The sequence below is a fragment of the Mustela lutreola genome, chromosome 7 (genome assembly GCF_030435805.1).
Source record: "Mustela lutreola isolate mMusLut2 chromosome 7, mMusLut2.pri, whole genome shotgun sequence".
Lineage (NCBI taxonomy): Eukaryota > Metazoa > Chordata > Mammalia > Carnivora > Mustelidae > Mustela > Mustela lutreola.
The window spans coordinates 69,133,768-69,148,452 of NC_081296.1; the positions used below are offsets into that span (position 1 = coordinate 69,133,768).

Below are 14,685 nucleotides of genomic sequence, written 5' to 3' on the forward strand. Positions count from 1 at the left end.
TATATATGTCACTAATTATATACACATACATATACATCTAGTCATATACACATGTACATATAATCTCCAAAAGAAATGAATATATATTATCTAAAGCAAAACACTTGTGGGTTACCACACTGGGTGGTACAGTCAGTTAAGTTTTAGCTCAGGGCATGATCTCAGGGTCGTGAGATAGAGTCCTACATCGGGTTCTGCGCTTCACAAAGTCTGTGAGAGAAAATCCCCAAGCCAATTCCCTGCAGAGTATGGAACCCAACAGGGGGCTTGATCCCAGGACCCCGAGATCATGACCTGAGCTGGAATCAAGAGTCGGCTTCTTAACCGAGTGTACCACCCAGGCTTCCCTTTAAGAATGTTCTTAACAGGGCGCCTGGGTGGCTCAGTGGGTTAAGCCGCTGCCTTCGGCTCAGGTCATGATCTCAGGGTCCTGGGATCGAGTCCCGCATCGGGCTCCGCAGGGAGCCTGCTTCCTCCTCTCTCTCTCTCTGCCTACTTCTGATCTCTCTCTGTCAAATAAATAAATAAAATCTTTAAAAAAAAAAAGAATGTTCTTAACAGTTTTATTAATAATAGCCCCAAATTATAAACAACCAAATGTCTATCAACAGGAGAGGGGATACATTTTCTGTATTCCTATAATGAAGAACACAATAAAAGAAAAGAACTACTGGTACATACAACAACATGGGTGAATCTCATAGGTAAAAGAAGCTAGACATAAAGTGCACACACTGATTCGATGGATGGACATAGGAGTATGTGCACAAAGTGGGAAGATTTTTGCTTTAGATGTGAATGTCCGCCAGAAAGCATCTATTACAGAAAAGGTAACGAACAAGGAAGCAATCAAAACCACTTAGACCTTAGGCCCCTCTGGCAGTTGACACAGTGGGCACGGAATGGAGAGATGAAGGGTAAGCAGGGAGCCAACCAACAGCATGGACTTCCACTTAACAAGACCATTAGAGTTACTGCCATGTCCATCCTGCCAGTAACGGGTCCATTGCTTTATTGACAGGGCATTGCTCTTCAAGGAGATCAACCAGCTACTTGGTGTCAAGTTGATTTCACTGGGATGATTCTATTCTAGAAGAGTCAGCACTTCATTCTCACATGATTGGGCATCTCTTCAGGGTCTAAGTATGCCTTTCCTGCCCACAGAGCTTCAGGTAGCACTGCTTCAGGGCTCATAGGGTACCCGTTCCATTACCATGGGATTCCACACAACATATCATGCATGTAGTCAGCTTACACATCACAGCTAAGGAGGTGCAGGAGTGGGGCCACGACAGAGGGATCTAATGGCTGCCTTTGCATACTGCATCGTTCAGGAGCAGCTGGGTTGACAGAATGTTGGGATGACCCGTGGAAGTTGCAGTTCAGGTATCAGCTTAGAGACAATGCTCTGGGGCCGGGGGTAGGGGGTAGTTGCCATCCTCCAGGATGCAGTATTTGCACTGAATTGGAAACCTTTATATAGTGCTTTATTTCCAAAAGGAAGTATATGCCTGGGGTTCAGGGGCCAAGCAGTGGCTCCACTCATCATCCCCAATAGTTCCCTGGAGGACTTTATGCTTCCTGTCCTGGCAACTCTGAATTCTTCAGAGATAGAGGTCTTAGCCCCCATCCCGAAAAGGGGCTCACTCCTGCCAGAGAGCTTGGGAAATATCTTACTGGACTATAAACTCTGGACGCAGCTTGGGCCTTGGGTGTTGCATATAACCTGGGACTAGCGAGCAAGAAGAGGAGGCACCATCTTGGCCAGGCTAATTGGCCTTGATGAGCAGGAGAGTGTTAAGAGCTGTGTTAGACAAAGAGAGGACTGCTTGTGGGATTCAGATGATCTGCTTGGGCCCTTCTTGGTACTCCCTTGCCCAGTTGTAATTGAACAGATTAGTGCAGCAATCCTTTTATGTTCCCAAATCTGACTCTTTGTCTGCTTACTATAGGACCCAACTAACACGCTATGTTGTTTGGGTCTACTATATCCTTACAAAGCTTTTGCCTACTTTATCCTGGTTTGGGAGATATTTGTTAAAGAATCTTTATTAATGCGTCTATGTATTTTTTTTTTTAAAAACTTTATAAAAGTTGCTGCTCTATTACAAGTCGTCCTCAGCTTGTGTTGTTCCTAGAGGCAAAATTTTCAGTTACCTTGTTTTAAATAAATACCAGTCCCTCAACCACAATGGTTCAAATTTCATTTACGATGGCACATTAATTGTAATTGCATAAAGTGTGAACTCTGCAGCTAGTCCCTCCCTTTGCACATCACTAAATAATGCTTGTCACGATCAGAGGTCAGTTATGTCACTTCTTTCAAAGTCTGTTGGTGAGTTCAGGGACAGGGAGCAAAGCACGTAGTTGTGCTGTCTCCTTGTCTCCCAGTGATAAGCCCATGAGACATTTGACAAAAAATGATAACCAAAAGAGGGAATTGGCCAACAAAGATAAAAGTGCCAAAGACACTGAAGTGATAATGCCAAAAGTGAAATTTGGGTCACCTATAAATGTTGTAGAAGTTATACAGGGCTTATTCTAGAAGAAATATACACTGTGGGATTGTTGACACTGCTGCTGCTTGAGAAATCTTGATACGCAGTTAGAGAAACTTTGTGAATACACACTTATTGAAATAAATAAGTGGTTATGGCTAACATCCTGGAAAAAACAATGCTGGCACAAAACTTCACATGAAAGGAACTCCTGGAAGTATTTCACAACACTGGAAACACAAAGGATACAATGCTGGAAGCTGATTCAAACTTAAAAGAATGACAATTTGCTAAGGCATAGAAAAGAGACTCACTCTGTATCATAAATTACACAGAGAAAGCAAGCACTCTTGATGTTTTTCTTCCTAAGTTTCTTAAAATAAATGGAACACTTTAATTTTTAATGTTTCTAATGTTATAAATTACACTGTGCTCAATAAATGTTAGTTTCACTATTTTCATTTCCCTATACATTTATTAGAGTTTGTTTCCACGGCAATTTGTAAAGACCATGAACAATCACAATCTTTCCCATATTATTAAGAATGTTCTGTATGGTTTCAGTTTGCATTACCATACAAAGTGAGATCTGCCTGTATTTGTTCCAATTTCTCTACATCCTATTGCCAACATGTGCATCTTATTAATAACCATCATAGTGGGTGTAAAGGAGTTTCTTATTGTGGTTTTGAATTGCATTTCCCTAATGACTAATGACATAGAGCATCTTCACATGTACTTATTAGAAATTTGCATATCTTCTTTGGAGAAATATCCAAATATTTTGCCCCTTTAAAAATTACATTTTTCTCAACACAATCGACAGAATACACACACACACACACACACACACACACACACACACACGAGATTCATTTTTTTATCTTTTAAGATTTTTAATTTATTCATTTGAGGGAGAGAGAGAGAGCAAGGAAGTGAGAGCATGAGCAGGAGGGAGTGTTGGGGGGGGGGAGCAGACTCTCCACTGAGCAGGGAGCTCAATGTGGGGCTCCATCCCAGGACTCTAGGACCATGACTTGAGTCAAAAGGCAGATGCTTAACCAACTGAGCCACCCAGGCGCCCCACATGAGATTTATTATAGGAATTGCCTCATGTGGTTACGGTTGCTGAGAAGTCCCACTATCAGCAGTCTGCAAAAGAACCAGGAAAGTTGGTGGTATAATTCAGTCTTGAGTCCAAAGGTCTAAGATCCAGAAGCTCCAAAATCTGAGAGTAGGAGAAGATAGCCCCGCTCAGAGAGGGAGGGGAATAATCCTTCCTCTACATTTTGGTTCCATTTGGGTCCCCAGTGGATTGGATGAAGCCCACCCACAGATCTCTTTGTGGTGAGGACAGATCTCTCTGCTCAGTTACTGAATCAAATTCTCATCTTTCCAGAAACACCCTCACAGATACACCCAGAAATTATGTTGTACCAGCTAACCAGGCATCCCTTAGGCCAAATTAATATGTAAAATTAACCAGCACAGTAATGTTCTTTTTTAAATGAGATGGGGGAGGTGCTTGTCAAATGGACAGGGATGGGTCAAGAAAATGTTTTTAGCTTCATAGCTCAGACTTACTTCTTCTATTTTTAATGTCAAGTACTCAGTACTCTCATGTACTTACATCTTTAAATGCAGCATTTTGCTAATATTTTTTTCTCTAGATTTTTATTTACATTCTAGTTAACATATAGAGTAATATTGGTTTCAAGAGTAGAATTTAGTGATTTATCACTTACATAAAACACCCAGTGCTCAACATATCAAGTGCCCTCCTTAATACCCATCACCCATCACCCATCTACTTATCCCTCACCCACCTCCCTCCCACCAACTCTGTTTGTTCTCTACCATTGATGGATCATAGGGTAGTTCTATTTTTAACTTTTTGAGGAACCTTCATACTAATTTCCAGAGTGGCTGCCCCAGTTTGCATTCTCACCAACAGTGTAGGAGGGTTCCCCTTTCTCCACACCCTTGCCAGCATCTATTGCTTCCTGTGTTGTTGATTTTAGCCATTCTGACTGGTGTGAGGTGGTCTCTCATTGTGGTTTTGATTTCCATTTCCCTGATCAGTGAGGTTGAGCATCTTTTCATGTGTTGTTAGCCATCTGGATGTCTTCTTTGGAAAAGTGTCTTTTGGTCTTCTGCCCATTTCTTTACTGGATTATTTGGTTTGGGGTTTTGAATTTGAGTAGTTCTTTATAGATTTTGGATACTAGCCCTTCAACTGATATATCATTTGCAAATATCTTCTCCCATCCCAAAAGCTGCCTTTAGTTTTGTTGATTGTTTCCTTCACTGTGCAGTTTTCTATCTGCTATGTACTAGTCCTGGTACATTTTTGCCTTTGTTTTCCTCACGTCTGGTGAGGTGTCTAGTGAGAAGTCGCTACACCTGATGGCAAAGAGGCTGCTGTCTTGTTCTCCTCTAGGATTTTAATGGATTTCTGTCTCACATTTAGGTCTTTCAACCATTTTGAATTTAACAATAGGTTATATATCACTCATGCATACAACTTGAACTTTCTCTCTTACCCAGTAATGGTATTACTGCCATTCTCAATCTGATTTCTGTTTTTAGTAGTTTTCCATGGGATGGGTGAGGCTTTTTCTGTAATGAAGGCAGTATTTAATGGTTATTTATAAGAATGTAGAGGACTTAGACTGCCAGCACCTTGTTTCTCTTAAGACTGAGCAGTTTTTCACTCATGCTCACAGCATGTGAAGACCTTGATCAGCTGGTAATCCTCAGTCCTGAGTGTCCAGGTTTTCTATTGAGTTGGTTACTTCCCACTTGGGGGTGGTTGGCAGTTTCTCAGTTCTACAACTTTTTCTTTTTTAAACATTCTATTTGGGATGCCTGGATGTCACTGGGTGTCTGCCTTCAGCTCAGGTCATGATCCGAGGGTCCTGGGATTGAGCTCTGCATCCGGCTCCCTGCTCAGCAGGAAGCCTGCTTCTCCCTCTCCCACTCCCCCTGCTTGTGTTCCCTCTCTCACTGCATCTCTGTCAAATAAATAAATAAAATCTTAAAAAAATGAATATATATATATATATATATATATATATTTTTTTTTTTTTTTTAAATTTGAGAGAGAATGATAGCAGGAACAGGGGTGAGAGGGAGAAGCAGGCTCCCCCACTGAACAAGGATCCTGACGTGGGGCTCAATCCCAGGACTCTGGGATCACTACCTGAGCCAAAGGCAGACCCTTCCTTAACCAACTGAGCCACCCAGGCACCCCCAGTTCTGCAACTCTTACTTGGTAGCCCCTTTCACTTTCTACCACTTCCATTGCACAACCCTGCTGCTGCTGGTGCTTTGAATATACCTGTCCATACTCGGGAGTTCATGGGAGATTTCCTGCTGCTTTGTTTTGTTAAACTTTGGGTTTTTTCTTTTGTTATTCTGGTTAGTACATACAGTTTTCTGGAAGTTTTGAGAAAATTCAGAAGCTGTAATTGTTGATATGATCATACCACCTAACTCTGGATATCTTTTTATTAATGAAGTTCTTTGTTGTACTGAAGTTTTAATTGTTTTTAAAGAGGGAGCGAGGGAGAAAGAGAGAGAGAGAGAGAGAGCACTCGCTCACGGGGGTGGGGAGGAGCAGAGGGTGAGGGGGAGAGAGAGTCTTAAGCAGGCTTCACCCCCAATGTGGAGTCCAATGTATGGCTTGATTTCACAACCCTGAGATCACACCTTGAGGTGAAATCAAGAGTCAAATGCTTATCACTGAGCCACCCAGGTGCTCCAGTTTTAAATTTTAATGCAAACTGTAAAAATTTGCCTGGTTGTATGATTTGTTTCTCCTAGTAGTGCCCAGCTACTCTAAGTACAGAGAAGACTTCATCAAAGTAACTTCTTCCTAATTCCAAATGCCTTGTATTTTCATAACCAAACACTTTCTTTACTGCCTTCAGAGCTACTACCCTCCTAGAATATTATAAAATCTTAAAACAAAATCAATGACTTTTTGTTTTAACTCTAGGTATCCTTTCCTTAAATGAAAGTTTACATAGAAAATCAAAATGAAATATCACAACTATCTAAGTTTGGCACTTTCCCCCTCTTTGATCTGCTTTTCTCTCTGAGGCTCTTTGGCACATAGACTAAATCACTGAGGTAAAAACAAAGAAAGCTCTAAATTTTAAGGGTAATGGTTTAGAAACAGAAGGAAATAATAATGGTTTTGTAAAGACTCAATCTCAGGAGATTCTGATTCAGGATCAAGGGTGAAATTTGGAAATTTATTTTGTTAATGCTCTTTAAGTGACTCTAACAGTCAAGTCTGAGAACCATTAGATTAGATTTATCCTGTCCAATACAGTAGCTACTAGTCACACACGCCTAGTAATTAAAATTAGTATTAAACTACTAAAATTAAAATTAAGTAAAATAAAAAATTCAGGTCCTCAGTTGCACTAGCCACATTTCAAAACGTTCAACAGCTGCATGGGGACAGCAACTATCATACTGGAGTGCAAATCAAGAACATTCCTGTCATTGCAGAGTTCTCTAGACAGTGTTGCTTATGCAGTGGAGTCCACAATAGGGTGTACATACCCAAAGAGATGCATAGATTCACTTGGAAGATATTTAAATAGAAATATTCTACTTTTTAGCTGCTTTTTAAAAATCTCCATTTTGGGACAATCATTTATAATGTACTTAATACATTAGTACCATACTGAATATAAAAGATTCTCTGTATATATGTATAGTGCATGCTTAAAAATTATTTACTGATGGAATGTATGGTCAGAAAGTTTAGAGACCATTACACTGAATACCTGTGTCTTTTATTTGATAAGATTTTTATTTATTTATTTATTTATTTGTCAGAGAGAGAGAGAGAGCACAAACGGGGAGCAGCAGGCAGAGGGGGAGGGAGAAGCGACTCTCCGCTGAGCAAGGACCCCGACACAGGGCTCCATCCCAGGACCCTGGGATCATGACCTGAGCCAAAGTCAGATGCTTAACCGACTGAGCTACCCAGGCGTCCCAATACCTATGTGTTTTAAAGAATTTGTCTGGGCTGGCAGAGGTAACATTTAATTAGAGCTCTTTTCTAGGTATAGATTTTTATACTTCAAACCCAAATCCCCAGACATGAGAAGTCCCTTTTTTCTTTGTAAATATACACATATAAGATATTTTATTTCAAAAAGCACAAGAACATTATACAAGTTTTAAATTTACATTTTGCAATAAAAGATATCAATATATGCATTATTTGTATAACTTCATCATGGATGGCATTTGAATCAGTGGTATAAACATGTTGCAGTCACTAGATATAGATCATCATCACAGTGAACCAAATGCATAGTTGTTATGAAATGACAAATGACCACTAACGGGTGAACTCACAGCCCATACACCAGCAAAATAAATTAATTATACAGATATATGCTTTTCTTCACTCTATCATTAAAATTCCTGTCAGCCCCTCACCAAAAACATTAGAAAAAGACAGTTTTGGAGCCATCCTGTTGAACTGGTTCCTCCACATTCTACACTAATGAAAATAAAGTGACTTTTTGCTCATTTGCAAGTAAACTCTGTAAGCATAATTAAATTGTTTGCAATGATGAAGGCAAACCACTATGATATTTGAATATAATTAGAAATCCCTAGGGCTGGGGACAGCACTGAGACACATATTTATCTCTAGTGCAGGGGTCTGAATCAATCTCAAGAGTGGAACTCAATATGAAATGGGTTCTTTGGCAGTGAAGGTCTGACTGGCCAGGACAGGGTAGTCCCTCTGGCAGCTTAAGAGCTTAACCAAAGGGTTTATGAAGTGAATATAAAAAGACTAGAAATAAAAAGTCAGTTTATCTTTGCTAAATGGGGCCAATCAGTTAGGGCAGAAGTCAGCATCTTCTGTTGCCTATTCTGGCTCAGATTTTCCAGTCAGACCACCTACCACCCCCCCCAAATTATATCAGAAATAAAGGGAGATGTTCTAATCATTTAATCATACTGACAAACTGGACAAGCAGAATACTGAATTTTCGGATCCTCACTCATCACTTGTTACAAATAGTTCAGTGGAATTGTATCTGTTTCCTGATACTTTCTGAATAATAATTATTCAAGTATAAAATCATGATTATGATTCTGATACCTGTTCATGCCAATACTTTACCGCAAAGCCCATCTTTACTTTACACAACAACACCAAGAAAATCTAACCCCAAATGTGCATCATCACTTTGCAAATGTATTTTTATTTGTTTGCCTTTGCTGAGCAAAAAGAAGATAGGAAAACATTTACACACATATATGATGGTAGTCACCAAAGGCAAAATTAGATGGCCTTTGAATGCATCTTTCAAATTCTTGACATTACTCCAGAGACAACAGAAGCTAAAGTGGAAGATTTCAATTTATCTTCTGTCTGCTGTTTAGATCACAAGTTCTTGATATAAAAACTTAAAGCCAAAAACCAGGAAGTCTACACACAGATTCGGGAGAGCTCTATTATCTATAAACACGATGGCTCAACCACAGCATATTATAACAGGACACATAACCACTGATCACATGGCTTTTTTGGTTGTCGGTACTAGTCATAAAACCAGAGTTTATGAAAAGGTTGCACACAGGTAACAACGGAAGGATATGTCTTTTACAAAGACACAGAAGATGACAGAGTTGGCTTCAATCTGATTGTTCTTATTGACAGCTGCCATGCTCCATTCACCGGGGGAATTTTCTTATCTTCGTTCTAGAGATAGTTTACATCAGAACTGCATCAGGTTCTTAAGAATCAAATAGGATGGTGCCACAAACATGAGATAAGGGAACTCATTTTAGAAATTTGCCTCTGGAAAATAGAAAGTATAATTTCAAAATTCAACAAAGCTATTTGTGGTAAGAGGTGAGAACTACAGTTTCTCTGGCCCATGATGGATAGGATAATGTATACATTAAACTATCTTATCCTATTCTTGAGGTCTACAATGGGCAAAAAGCTTTTCCACATTAGCAGAAATTTGCCTTAAAAATGGCAACTCTGCCCACAGAAAGAGTTGTTTGATTTCTGGCTGAAACAGTAAGTGGCACATTAGGGGTATTTCCTTAAAAGAGAAGTAATTAAAAAAAAATTTACTCTTTCGGAAACTTTCTCAGTTGAAATATACTGCATGGTTTCTGCAATTCCTCTCTAGCTGCATGGAAGACTACCACAGATTAGAATCCCGTCAGTGCTTCAATGTCAGCTAAACTAAACCTGGTTATGTGCGGGAAATACCCAACACAAAACTGTAGAAGAGTTAGCCAACATAAAAAAATGTCCACAACTGCTTAATGTGACTTCACTTACCAGGTGAATGAAATGAAAAAAAGGGGGACAGATTATGAAGGGAAATGAGTTTTCTGGAAATAGCAGAATCAGACACTTGGAGTAAAGAAGCATTTTTTAGTGTTCTAGAACATAAAACAGATTAATCAATGTCTTTTTTCTCCTTTAAGCATATTTTCACTAATTGAAAGCAATACTCCGTTAGGGAATATTGTATTGATGTATGTGAATCTGGACATGGAGCAAAGACCCGCCAACCCTTCCCTAGCCCTCAGAAAGATCTCCGTAATTTTGAATCGGTCTTCATTATTGTTCTTCATTTGTGACTGTCCCAAGGCAAGGCTGAAGCTCACAATAATTGCCAGTTGAATCCAAATAACATCTGATTAGTTTCCTGGCTCCTAGCAATCTCTTCTATAATGCAGTGTTGTTGCCACACCAAATGGAGCTTCCGATATCGCTCACGAGATAAATGAAGGGGGTTGCCCCTCCTTCAGGGAAAAAACAAACAAACAAACAAACAAACAACAGGTAAGTTCAAATCAAATAACTGCCACATCTTTACTGCTTAAATTAGTTCACACTCTTGAGATGTTCTTAGAACTGGGAGGAATCACAAGGACAGAGTTTTAAAAGGGATATTCTCCCTTCACCCCTAATCACCACAAACTTAACAGATCACTTAGCTGATGAAGCAGAAATTTACTCCTTGATTATTCAGAAAAGAGGCAAAGTATATCACAGGCATTATGAGACCCCATTTAAATGTAAGGTTTATAACATGAAGCAGCTCTATTCCTTTTCTGGGTAGTCTGATGGGGCCTTAATGGCTTTTTGGCCTCATACAGTTTACTTAGCTTTGATTTCTGGTCTTTGTATAGGAGAGATTAAGTTTGAAGTATAACACTAAGCCCTCAAATTACATTCTGCTCCTCAGAAATATTTCCTTATTGTTGTCTTTACGACATAACAAATTTGCTGGTAATTAACAAATATTTAAAACTATTCCACATCAATTCTAAGGCAGTACAGTCCATAACACAGCTAATCTCAAATGACTGAAGTTTGGCTGTTGCAATTATGGAGAACTGTGAGATCCTCAGTCTGGAGGCATTCAAGTGCCTCAGTTGGTTGGGTATTTTCAACTTGCCTAATTAAGTAAAAAATTCTGTTACTTCTTACCTTTCTGGAACAACTCAGATCTTATCCTCAGTCAATAGCTACTTTCACGATTCAGCTATTTTCTCCCTTAATCCAAAGACTACCTCCATACTTAGACCTTCTAAGTAATTCTGAACAAAGGTTGATTAAAAACAACATAATATTCAAACATTAGGATGGCTACATCTTTAATTATAGAGGAGGATTACCCTCACATTCTGGAGAAGCACAAAGCTGTTCAAAATTATGTGCTACATTTAGGGTGGTATCATACTTAGCATTTTTAATTTATACTTATTTTTAAAATAACTCCCAATATTTAGCATTAGTTTCTGTGTTTAAAGAACAGTTACTGTCCATGTCCAATAATGGGACTAAAATGAAAAATAAATAAACCAATCTTACTTCAGGCCAGGGTCTGTTTCTCCATATTCATCCAAGTAAGGGGCTGGATAGGCACAGCCTCTGGCTTTACCTTCAACCAGGACTACTCTGCATTCTCGGATTCTGAAGGAAAAAACAACCAATTGAAATATTATTAACTGCACGTATGCAAATGATAGGCACTAAATCAAAGTTAATCTAAAGAAAAGGCACGGCCAATATCTGTTAGGAATTCAGTATAAAGACAGTAAACATAGACCAACAGACTAAACTATGTTTTGTTTAAATAAAAGAGAGTGAACACTGCAATTTTTACTTAAGTATGGGAAAGGATCAGTGGATTTAGGGAATTGGGACCATTAATACTGACTGAATATATTGAAGAGAGGAAGGAACCTGTCCCACTTGAGCCACAGATACCCTGGAAAATGATGTCCAGGGTTGTTTCTGTTGTTTCTGGACCTACAACCTAGAATGGGGAACTTAACAGAAGGACAGAACATCTCTTGTTCTGATAACTTTGGGCCAGAAAGAAGGTCAGCTAGGGAAATGTCAAGCCATTTCCAGTTAGAGCCAGCCTCCAACAGTGAAAATTATAAAGAACTATTGCCACTGTGAAGTTACTTGTGCCTGTTACAGCCTAGCAAGAAGATATAAAAAGAATGTCTGTATGCACGTGTACAGAAGGGATAAGTACCTGAGAGTGACACAAAATAAACAGATGGAATAGGTAGTGGGTTTACATGCTGTAAGTTTCCTAAAAGCAGAAAATAGGTGTTTGGGTGTGGCTTCTAAGAATTTATTCCCACTGTTCCAACAGATGCCTACACGCAGTAAATACATATCCCATCTAACTAGTTCATCTAACTATATCCCATAGTTAGATATTTGGGCTTACATAAATGGAAAGAAAAAGCACCCATCTCCACTTTGAATTTTATTTCTCTCAGGAAACCTGTACTGTTCTTTCATAAACATTAAGTTAACTATTGTTTCACTCTCAGCCTTTTGCTGAGACCAGGGAAAACAATGGTTGCCTGACAGCGGAAATGAAGAAAATGAATGTATTCAAAGGACAACCTTGCATAGGTACTTTTTTTTTTTTTAAAGATTTTATTTATTTATTTGACAGAGAGAGATCACAGTAGGCAGAGAGGCAGGCAGAGAGAGGGGAAGGGAAGGGAAGCAGGCTCCCTGCTGAGCAGAGAGCCCGATGCGGGACTCGATCCCAGGACCCTGAGATCATGACCTGAGCCGAAGGCAGCGGCTTAACCCACTGAACCACCCAGGCGCCCCGCATAGGTACTTTTTAAATGTAAGTGTGAGGACTCCAAGTCCTTTCACCACACCTGAGTGTTATACAACACCAGAGTAATCAATGCAAACTCTATTATGCTTAAAATATACCACAAATAATTGAATGTGAACAGAATCTTTTTTTCAAACTTATTTTGTAATATTCTGTAATATCGTCTCAAGTGCAATTTCATGTGAATAACAGGTCTATTAACTTCTGATAGACCATTTCCTACCAACACACTATCCTACCATAATAGCCTCCAGATTCCGTAAGTTCATTATGAAGCATCCAGAACACTCACTACTCACTTTAGGAAAATGCAGACTCCAGCTCCACAGTGAAGTGCATGAAAAATGCAAGCTCCAACCTCTTCCCCATTCACAATTTCTTGGCAGCAAATGTTCTGAGAACACAGTATGGCTCCACAGAAAAGACAAAGGACAGGGTGCTTTCGCTCATCATCTGCAGACCGTGGGCACCTCAAAGGGGAAGAAAACATTCAGTATGGGGAGAAACAATAAAAGCATGATATATTCAGTTAGCAATGAATTGCGTTCATTATGGGCTGCTTTGCAGAAAAGAAAGCTCTTAAAAACACAAGAAAATGTTCATTCACTCATTCATTTAGAGAGGGAGAGAGAAAGAGAAAATCCCACACAGGCTCTATGCCCAGGGTGAAGAGCAGGTTCCATGCTTAGCGCAGAGCCCAATGTAGGGACCCGTCTCACAACCCTGAGATCACGACCTGAGCTGAAATCAAGAGATGGATGCCTAGCGGACTAAGCCACCCAGTTACCCCAAAACACTTAATTAATTTAATTATATGATTCCTCTTTAATAAAGACAATAAAAAAATCTCCTGATTAATCCATAGTAAGAAAACTTTTTATTAAACATACAGTGTCCTGATAATTCCCATAGTTTGGCAATTAAATATGTCTTGAGACTGAGATACTTTTACAGAATCTAGTATTCATCTGACACGACCAATTATAGTCAACTCCCTCCTCTGGATTGGTTTCGTCAAGCTTACATCCTCAGTATTAGAGGAATATGAACTGGTTAGGTGTAAAATAATTTTTTTTTTTTAAATCACAAATGTGCAGTAAGGGTTCAGATACATTTTCCTGTCTATTTTGTTTAAGTATTGAGTTCTTTAGGGTTAAAATAAGACTGTAGTATTAGAGTTCACACACTATCTGGGAAACAAAGCAAGTCCTTAGGAAGGAAAAAGTGACAGAGTTGACTTGCTTGAACCAAGCAGTACGCTGAGATCTACCATTTTACACAGAAGCATGCTAGAGCCTTGCTGTAATGCCCCTCAAAGAGAGGTATCACTCTCCGAATTAAAGTGATAATGCTATCTTTAAAAAAAAAAAGAAGCTTTCTACACTCCTATCTCTGCCTTCTAATGGACATATTAGAAACATTAAGAATTCCTTTATTTGGGGAGCGATAAATAAATGCAACCAGTAAGCTGAGATCCATTGAGGCCTAAAATGGGGTCAGAATAAAGAACATCAAAAGAACCTCCATCTCCAATAAGGCATTAACAGTTTATTCTCTGATCCCTCATTTCTCAGGTAAGATATAAAACGACTACTGTCTACATAGGAGCAGAAGGACTCTGTGCACAGGTATTCCACTCCTTTCTCTGGGAGGTGAGGAGACTATTTTCACTTCCAGAGGGAAGAACACAATTTTAGCTCTTTTTGGATAAAGCCAAAATCTTTCACTTAGTGCAGGATGGCTGAGTCCTATCACTAATACCCTACAGAAGAAAAAAGGGGTGATACCTAAAGTATAGTAACTGGGGCAGCTGACCCTCCTACAGTAGAAATGGCTCAGTCTTAATGGAAACTGGTGGTGACAAAGAACTGGAAGAGATCATAAGATTTATTTTCATTTTACTTAAAACCAGTATGTAGTATCATCCAGAGGGATTTTCACTGTGATTAGTGACTAACACTCTCCTCAGATCCTTCTAGGAGCCAACAGTGATACTCCTTAACACTGGGATT

At 39.3% G+C, this 14,685-nt stretch overlaps 1 protein-coding gene across 2 annotated transcripts in view; it reads right to left on the reverse strand.

Annotated features, from left to right (window-relative positions):
• Window positions 1-8,723: 8,723 nt before the first annotated feature.
• Window positions 8,724-14,685, reverse strand: part of UBR1 (ubiquitin protein ligase E3 component n-recognin 1) — a 145,418-nt gene continuing 139,456 nt past the window's right edge. For both annotated transcript variants that reach the window (XM_059181310.1, XM_059181309.1), the window contains exons 45-47: window positions 12,973-13,143; window positions 11,386-11,487; window positions 8,724-10,310 (exon numbers count right to left, since the gene is read on the reverse strand). In XM_059181310.1, the coding sequence (XP_059037293.1) occupies window positions 10,169-10,310; window positions 11,386-11,487; window positions 12,973-13,143 (415 nt within the window). In that variant the 3' untranslated portion in view covers window positions 8,724-10,168. The remainder of the gene's footprint in view (window positions 10,311-11,385; window positions 11,488-12,972; window positions 13,144-14,685) is intronic.